This window comes from Fulmarus glacialis, unplaced genomic scaffold (genome assembly GCF_000690835.1).
Source record: "Fulmarus glacialis isolate BGI_N327 unplaced genomic scaffold, ASM69083v1 scaffold27336, whole genome shotgun sequence".
Lineage (NCBI taxonomy): Eukaryota > Metazoa > Chordata > Aves > Procellariiformes > Procellariidae > Fulmarus > Fulmarus glacialis.
The window spans coordinates 1-9,667 of record NW_009220443.1 but is presented as its reverse complement, the minus strand read 5'-3'; the positions used below and the strand labels follow the sequence as shown (position 1 = coordinate 9,667).

Below are 9,667 nucleotides of genomic sequence, written 5' to 3'. Positions count from 1 at the left end.
CCCAGTTTATATACCGAGCATGATGTCATCTGGTGTGGAATACCCGTTTGGCCAGTTTGGGTCAGCTGTCCTGGCTATGCTCCCTCCCAGCTTCTTGTGCACCTGGCAGAGCATGGGAAGCTGAAAAGTCCTTTGCTTAGTGAAAACACTGCTTAGCAACGCCTGAAACATCAGTGTGTTATCAACATTATTCTTATATTAAATCCAAAACACACTACTATGCCAGCTACTAGGAAGAAAATTAACTCTATCCCAGCCGAAACCAGGACAGAAGGGAATTTATTTGAAAAATTTTGTTATCAGAATACCAGTTTATTTTTAAGATAATATTAGTGTGGGTATTTTGAAGCTGAAGAAAAGCCTTTTCTTTCTGTTTGCATCTTTGCAATGTATGTGGGAACATAGTGGGGCTAGGAGAGAAACTGGAACACTTGAATTTGCTTAGGCTTTCAGTAGGACCAAAGTTTTTGACTTTGAGCTTTGTTCACTTCTGCATTATTCTAGGTCTCTGTCAGGGTGAAACTGATGTAAAGCTGGAACGGTACAATGGGGAGTCAGGCGTCTTGTCTCCAGGCTTTTCCCATCTTTATTAAAAAGTTGAGCCTGATCCAAAACATGGGATCTCAGGCTTCTCGTGTGCTGAGAGTCTCTGTCTCTGAAATTCCAGCCAGGATCCAAATCTGTGCATGAGCCCTATATTTATAAACCAAACCTCTGAAATCCACCAGCTCTACTGTTCTGAGGAGGTTATTGTGTTGTCCCCTTGGGAACAAGGATTAGCACAGACGTGCCTTCTCGCTCCCCAGCACAGGTGCTTAGTGAAAGAGTAACTGCTTGGAAAGCAGAAAGGAGGTCCTTGAAAAGAATTAAGATTGGGCTGATATCCAAGCTGGGAACTGTTCCTGTCCTGTTTGTGTTAATTCACACTCATTTTATAAATACTGAATGATGGCTGCTTATTTTGAAGGTGCTGAGCACCTATAGTTTCCATCAATGCAAGCAGGACTTTTGCATACTTGATGCACATTCCTTAAGGAAAAGACCCCATGGATGATGCTTACTGAGTGCCCTGCTTAATCCTGCTGCTTGCAGGAACCATTTCACAAAGGTTTTCTATTGCTCATTTCAGTTAGGGTTAGTAGATTGTTCCTTGAAGGGCAGAGATGAAAAGAGATCTCCTTACTTGCTGCATAGCAAAATGGCTCTTGGCTGACTTGGCAATTGCAATTAGCTATTTTTTGAAGGTTCTGTTCTCCCATTTGTTTGGGGCTGCTAATGTGTTTGGTTTAAATAGTTGCACTTTGTGTCTCCTGGCAGACCATGCAACAGATGAGCGACCACCGCTATGACAAGCTGACGGTGCCCGACGACGCCGCAGCAAACTGCATCTACTTAAACATTCCCAGCAAAGGCCACGTCCTGCTGCACCGAGCCCCGGAGGAGTACCCAGAGAGCGCGAAGGTGAGAGCCGTGCTGAGGGTGCCTGGGAGACCCCCAGCATCCAGGCGTCGTCGGGAAATCAGTGGGAATTAAAATCGGGTGCTTTCCAGAATGGGCTGTTGTATCCCGTCATGGAAATACCAGATAGCGAAAGGTGGGAGTCCTGGGCTCTGTTCTCATCTGCACTACTGATTTAATTACTGTGTCTCTTGTGCCCCTTCTTCTGCATAACTGGACGTAGAAACAGTTCCCCTCACTGCAGTATTGATGTGCGTCAATCCCATAGTCAGAAGGCCACGTACACTGTAAATGTTAGTGTTGGTTACAAATGACGAGGCACCCACTGATAAATCCATGCCTGTTCATTCTGTAAATACTTAGAGAAAAGGGAAAATAGAGAGGCATAAAGTGTAATGATTTCTGTTCCGTTTTCTTTCCTAAACAGGTATTTGAAAAACTGAAGGACCACATGCTGATCCCAATAGCCAACACAGAACTGGAGAAAGTAGATGGGGCACTTACCTGTTGCTCGGTGCTTATTAACAAAACTTCGGAATTATGAGTTTACAGAGTCCTCCCTTGTAACTGGCAATAATGTTACACACAAGGTGGACAAATCTGTATCCACACTTTTATTGGTTTTATTGACAATCTACTGTACCACTGTGCTACTAACCCTTGTTTACAAATTTTTTGCTTTGTGTATTTTTATTATGTCCTTCCAGATGGTATTTAAGGTGGATGTATGGTTTGTTGTGGGGCACATAACTCTGAAGTATGTTAGTCCCATGGGCTAGCAGAAGAAAATTATAATGGCTAACCCCTAGCTTTAGTGATTTAACATATCGGTGTGAAAATTTTATGAAAACCAACTAATTCTCAACATTTCAAGCACCTCTGTTGTCTTTACACTGTTCCCTTCTCCTGTCTTTTTTCTCTTGCTTCCTTGCTCTGCATCTTTTTTTCCTTCCTCGGTCCTCTTTACTTTCAGTGATGCAAGGTATCGGGGGGACTGAAGAAAACTCAGTGGGCTCATGAACTCGGTATCTTGTGTGGTAGGGAAGCTTTCCATACACGTGTCTCGGCCATCTCACGTGGCTGCTGCTGGGCAGAGTTGTGGCTGGAATCAAGTTCAGATGCCAGGTAGCAACTTTGGAAAAAGCTTCGTCCAACGGGAGCATTCAGGGGCAATGTCTGCCTGGGAAACTTGAGTGACAGAAAAAGAGAGAGTAGTGCAGCCACACAAGATACATCCTGCAAGTTCAGGTCCCAGTTTGCTGCTAATGCTGTGACTTTCAATTTGGTGGAGAGCAGAATGGAAGAGGAGTTTTTAAAAAGGCCAGATCCCAGGGAGCACCCGGACCACAAAAATGAAAGATTGAGATGCTTTTGGAAAAGTTAAACCTACAAAAGTAGTCTAAAATATGGGGGGTTTAAAATTTTCTTTGTTTACTTTTTTATTTATTTCTGTCTCTCCTTTCTGTTTTCTCCTCTTTTGGAGGCCACTTACTAGCAAAATTCAAAAGAAAAGGGTGATAGAAGGAGTTGAAGGACAGCTATTCCTGGATTATGCTCATGAATAAGAGAAGCTGTTTTTTCCTGAAAGATTGGCATTTGTACTTTATCTGCCCTTGGGGTAGTTTTCCTTGGAACAATAACCATCTTATTTTTTTTAATTGCATGAATATTTACTGTGGTATTCAGTTAAAACAAATACAATTTTTGTAGCAAATTCCACAACATGTTTACCCACTGAGTCATACTTTTTTTCACCACAGTACAGTGAAGCATACCCCATTGTATTCACATACTTCTCGTTAAATCATTGTAAACTAAGGATGGAGAAATTCCCAAACAGAGGCAGTAGTGGGAACTCTCCAGAGACTGACAAATAGTCTGAACGTGTTATCAACTTCCTAGACATCTCCTCCACCTTTCCTGAACCACTTGTGGTGTGTTGCTAAGGTACAATAGGAAGCGAGCAGGGGGGGCTCAGGCAATGTGGTCTGCAGAAAGCAAACAGTATTAACCAGCCGCACACTTGGATATCCTTTGGAAACCTGCGTGCTTTTTTGTGCAATCATAAGGGAGGAAACACGAGTACTCATATCCGTAGGTACTCCTCAGCGTATCTCTCACTTCATCTCAGTGGCTAATGAGGAGGAAACCTCCTGGCAGCTACCAGAATACATCTGATGCTTTGTGGGCACACTGTATGTTGTGATGACATGAGGTATCACGAGGGAGAGAGCAGTGATGAGCGACTATAATGTATGTGAAAAGAGAGCATGTCCCAAAGGAAGTCTTTAGCCAGGCAAACAACAAGTGCTGTTTTTACGGTTTTGTGCTGTCCCAAATGTTGTCCTAATGTTTCCCATTTGTCTCTTCCGTTCCCATGTGCCATCATTTAAGCCTGACCCAGGTGATCAGGCTCTAAGGATGTAAACATTGCAGTGGGGAATCTCTTTTTCTACTTTCCCTTGGTGCTTTTTAAATATCTGATAAAGCATCTTGCATTTTAAAATGACTTGACGTTAAACAAAGTGACCCTGCAGTATTTAGCTGTGACCTTCTAAAGGCAACCTGTACTCTGTTAAAAACCTATGCAGCTGTGGGAGCTGTCGTACAAAGCCGGAACAGATTCTCCCCGACCTGTCCGTGCACCTCCTGGGCCCCCATCCATGTCCTTCAGTCCCTCTTCCCTCCTCTTGCTAGAGAGCCAGAGCATCCAACTATACTGGGACAGCATTAGGCTGTGGGATTTCTATTCAATATATCTCTCAAACTTTCTGTTGGTTTTTTTTTCCTTCCACCCTCTCTCACATTTCACCTGTCTCTCTCTTCCTCAGACTCTCGTTTCTAGTTTATGGCATGATGAGCACTTTTCTCTTTTAACCCCAAGTGATTTTGTTTTCTGTTGTCCCAGTTCTACTTGAGCCTTCTTTTTCTGTACTCCTCCCTCTTCGCTGTTCACTCCGAAGTATCCCAACCCCCGGTGGACTATCCTGAACTCCCTCCTTGAGTAAGTGCCAGGAGGGAGGAGAAACTGAGGGGTCCACTTGGGCTCTGAGTGACTTCTTTTGAGCTGGAAGGATGACTGTCAACAGGAGCTATAGATCCGGAGAGTGACAAGGGTGACTCCTCTTCTTTAGCATTACTCCAGAAAAGGGAAACATTCGTGGTGGATGTTGTTGATATCTTGTGTCCCTGAAAGCAATAGAATAGGTGACAATGAATTCCCCTGGCTCCCCAAGGGAGGGAGAGGGGGAGTCGGAATCTCAGAACTGAGAAACATCTGCGTTGACAGAGAGGTTGGTCTTTCACCTATTGCCATTTAGATTTTCTTGCCTTCAAGGCTGCTTTTTGGTATACAGAAAGAGCAAGGGAGTGGCTGAGGGACCTGAATTCCCTCAGGTGATGATTTCAAGTTGTATTCAAACTGTCTAACTTCAGGCGCAGAGTTTAGGTGCTCTAAATCACACCTGCTTTCTCTCTGTTGGTCTCAGTAGGTATCATAGCCTCCTAACATAGGCGCTTTAAATTAAATCTTAGCCTGATGCCAAAAGTTACCTAAGCTGGTTAGTGGGATTGCCCTCACCTCTCCGCTATTAGCATTATTCTTCATTCTGGCATTATAAAGCAAAAACATTAAGAGACTTCAGTTTGTGCATTTGCAGTATGGTACTAAGAACTAAAATCATGCCAAATGCTTCTCGTTCTTGCTGTTTGCTATTTTTTCTGTTGCCCAAACAAAGAATTCAGTTGTGAGGACATTTCTGCTGTGATACATATGCATCTAATGGGCATCCTGTACATCTTGTCACCAGAACATTTCTCAGATGCCTGATATAAATCATCATCCTTGATTAATATAAATAATAAAATCCCAAACCAAAAAAGGAGATGAGACACTGAATGCTAATAGCTGCCCACATAAAACACTTGATGACAACTGTCAGGCTGTATGACATAGCAGGCCAGTGCAGAAGTTCTTGTGGTTAATAGCTCAGCAATGGGGCTTGAATTACTCATCAAACGTTTTTTTCCCTTTGAGCTATCAGTTTAGCTCAGTTCAAATGAAAGAGCTACTAAGTGCATTGTGATATGTGGGTTTCTTTCTTCACCAGAATGTGAATACAGTGTCTCTCTCTGCAATGAAAATGTGAATGCATACTGTACCTTATAAGATAAACTTGAATTCTTCCGTTTCTGCATTTTTGTCTTTTCCATGCTAATAAACTCCTTTTCGGTCTTAAATAGATGCCACTGTATGAAGCTATGCTCTGATTCTTTGGTGATTTCCATGTGATAGGTACAGAGCTCATAAGCAACACTATGTCCAGTTTTAAAAACAAAAAGTCAGTGCACAGAATGCTGTTTGTTCACAGCAAATTGGGGATGAAATATGGAAAAAAAAGAGCTTTTGATTTCATTCAGCTTCTTATACATTATATCAATGAAGTCAGAGCCAAATTACTTTGATAGAAAACATCAAAATTCATTTGGAACCATTTGGGGAAAATAATTTACTATTTAAGATTCTCTATTTTGCTTTTATCAATAAGGAAGCTGAAAAGATAAGACTGCTTAAAGAATGGTATTTGTTAAGTGATTGTGAACAAAGTGTCATTGGACCTCATGTATTTTCAGAAAAGTTTTAACTGGACGTACGATGTAACTTGTATAGAGTTGCATGTGAATCGTGTTAGTCACTGTTTTACATTGTATTGTTCTGCAGTGCACAAATATGACTACTGAACACAGAAGTATTAAATTTCATTAAACTTAAAATCTTGTTGCAGTATATAGTTCTCCACTTTTTGTGCCAAAAACATCAATACATTCCATAATCTGTTCTAATAGAGGTTTGCACTTTGATTTTTTTTTTGTGACTCTTGCAGTTTCAATACTATGTATCCCCATCACGAAGGAATAAAGTGTCAGTTGTACCGTGCATTGTGTATTTTTTTTGCCTCTTGTTTTGAAACTTGAAAGCATATGCATTTAATTTAATACTGTTTCATGCCATCTTTTTATTTGGAAGCCTGTTACCTGCCTAGAAATAAAGCCAATTATAGACACTAGTGCTAAAACCTTTAAGCCTGTTAGAAGAAATCTTGACTCTTTAAAAACAAACCATTATTTTAGACTCTACATTTAAGAATAGTGCATTGAGAGGGGATATTGCCTATGTGTTCTAGATACAATGGTGGTTTTATTAATGTCCAAGATAACTAAGCAGATGTTACTGTAGTACAGTATTTTCTCTGCAGTTCCTGTATTTATGGTAAATTACAAAAGGTGAAACTGCAAAGGTTTAGTGGCATGACCGTTATGTTTAAATTATTCACATAGCTCTTGTGTCTTTTCTCCCCCAGGATGTCAAGAGAGGTGACTGCATTTCAGACATTGCTTTGTGGTAACATGACAGATGGTCGCATATTTTATATCTAAATACTACTTGTTGTGTGCTACAAATAGTGTATGTGGGACTAATCTCTCCTTGTACCCTTGTGCTCTTATATCATTAGGTTATGAAATTAGGATTAACGATCTCGGGAGACAATGCAGTTACTTCATGGACATGTGTGTAAGTGCTCGTGGGCCTTCAGTGCCACCTTGTGGCAATACAAGATTCAATTGTTCAAGGCCTCGATGTTGTTGCTTCAACTTTTTAAGAAACCCAACATAAATTAACAGTGCTGTAGCAAAAAGAATTACATCATTTCCAAACTGTACAGCTTTGCCTAGTAATAGGACTTTAAACAAACCATAATCTAATACTCTTCTTGCTAGAGAAGCAGGGACAAGGAAAGATTTCATTTCATGATCTAAATACAGCCTTTGTACTAATTTAACTGGTTAAAAATATTTTTTATACTAATATTTTTATACTAATATATTTAAATCAGTGCTAGGTCTAGTGTGGATACATTTATCTTGGTGCAGTTAATACAGTAAACTACTGCATTTACATGCATCTTTATATACCCATATCTACAGGAGAGAGTTGGTACCAATTTACTTGAATTTGCTTCCAAGTGGCAATAATTAAAAATAACAAAAGCTATACAAGCCACTCCCACTTGCCACATTAAGAAGTTCCTCATAGAATATCAAAACCTTCAAAAGCAAAAGCATAATAGTCATTTAAAAAGGAGTGCCCTTTACAAAATTTAGCTGTAGAATATTACTTCAGCAAGTGAGACTTCTCCACTTGGGTGTACGAATTCACTCTCTGTAAGTACATCCTGCCAAAAAAGCATCAGTCACAGACTCCTGCATCATAAAGTCCAGACATTCTGGTGCTCTCAACAACCTCGCCCCCAAAAATTCACGAGCTGTAGGTTGATTGCTGTGGGTTGATTGCTGTGGATTTGTAGTTGAAAACTTGCCATTCGTAGCTGCAGGTATCTATTCAGTTTGGGCAAGGCCCTTCTTTCCTCCCCCTCCCTAGGGAATTGTGGGTGTAGAGCCCCGCCACGCTCACAGGGGCCGGGGGGGTCCTGCCAGCTCCAAAAAGGGGTTAGACCCTTGAGTAAGGACCAGGAGGCAGAATGGGATGGGAGCACATGAAGCTCCCGGGTAGAGGCCCCTGCTCTGCAGTAAGGACAGGCTGCCTGGAGAGGGGTGGATCAATGAGGGCAGGGGGGGAAGCAAACCTGGAGCCAGTCACAGCTCTGAAAAGCCAGCCGACCTCTTCTCATAAACTGTGACAGTGTTGCAACATTTTCTAGGACCAATATTGTGAAAGATTCGAACAGCTCTGAGTTGTAAGCAGTTTCCAAAACTTACTTGGAAATTTACTATAGAAATCTAGTCTAGATAGACATTACATATGTACATACTCATAAAACCAATGCAGTGTCCAAAATCTTCCCAGCTCCCTTGAAAGAAATTCTCTCTAACTCGCTCTTCATTGAGGCTCACTTCTTAATACTGAACTGATGTTAACCTCCTGAAACGAGTTTCATGCTGAGAGTAGTCTTCTTCCAGCTGCCTGGACCGTTAAATCCTGTAAGGGTTTATCGGCATTAAGTCTGCTAAAATATATTCTATACTTGTATTCTCTAACCACATGCTTTTTTTCTGATTACTGAAGTTAATTCGTTTCAGTTTCTCTCATCCATGGCTCCAGAAACCTAACCCTCCAGACGTTGTGTGGCTTTGAACTGCGCTTCTCACTGTGTAAGGTTATTAACAAATACTCTAAATCCAGAGTGCACAATAGCTGTTTTGATCGGCATTGTACAGAGCCGATCAAATTCACCTTGAAGAGGAGGCGCTGGAAGGCTTTTGGTTTAATGAACAAGGATGGGAGTCAGGGGCTGGGAAGATGCCTGGCTCTGTCTCAGGAGTGCCACAATCAGCTCGCTGGAAGCATTGGAGGATCTGAAACCTTTCCATGTATTTGTGTGCCTAGCACAGATTGGGGAGGATCAACGTAGGCACTTGGACTTGAAAAAAATGGCCTGCCCTGCAGCCCTCTGAGCAGGAAAACAGGAGATAAATACTTGTTTACTTTGTATTTCAGATGTTTAATCCAGAGATACACAGACAGCTTTGAGAAATTTAAATGCACCACAGCAAACAAAGGCTTCTTGGGGTGGGAATAACACCACAGAAGGCCTTGGGTTGTGAGCAGAAGTGTGCTGCCAAATTACCAGCCATCAGGTCTGCAGGGCTGTACGGTGAGGGCGAGTCTGAAGGAGTTTTCACTGGGCAGAAGTGACCTTCACAGCAGCGGCAGGGAGCAGAGCTGGTTGGGTGCTTTCTGGCAACCAGCTTGGGGACTGGTTGTGATTTTCACACCCAGCTCTACAGGAATCAGCTTTGTTGCCAGGTAAGAATGTTCTGGGCAGGACCTTTGCTATCCAATGTGTTTATTGAAAAGCTGGGAATGCTAGCGCTGTAAAATAGATAGCATTGCAGTTAAGATTTGAAGTACGATTGGATTAACGAGGCATATCAGGCAAAAGGACTTTGCAAAGTATCGTAAAACTGGTAGTTTTGCCTTACTGACAGCGAAACCCAGTATTGATTGCTTCTACTTCTGTACGCTTTCATGTTTAACTGCTGGAAACAAAGTTTTCAAGACTGCAGCAATAGCCTGATTTTTACCTTTGACAGCTGAAAACATACCGATTAAGTAAGTTTTGTCTTCTGTCCTTTCTTTAAGAGTTCGCTCCTGCGCGGGGCAGGGCCGGGCGGCCCGGCGGGCGGGGCG

The 9,667-nt window shown here is 41.9% G+C and overlaps 1 protein-coding gene across 1 annotated transcript; it reads left to right on the top strand.

The window, feature by feature from the left end:
- Positions 1 to 1,317: 1,317 nt before the first annotated feature.
- LOC104078935 (N(G),N(G)-dimethylarginine dimethylaminohydrolase 1-like) lies at positions 1,318 to 2,466 on the top strand (the record flags this gene model as incomplete). The annotated part of the gene is made up of 2 exons (XM_009580766.1): positions 1,318 to 1,461; positions 1,886 to 2,466. Coding segments are annotated over 2 exons (261 nt in total), but the record flags the coding sequence as incomplete, so codon positions are not given.
- Between the last annotated feature and the right edge of the window lie 7,201 nt (positions 2,467 to 9,667).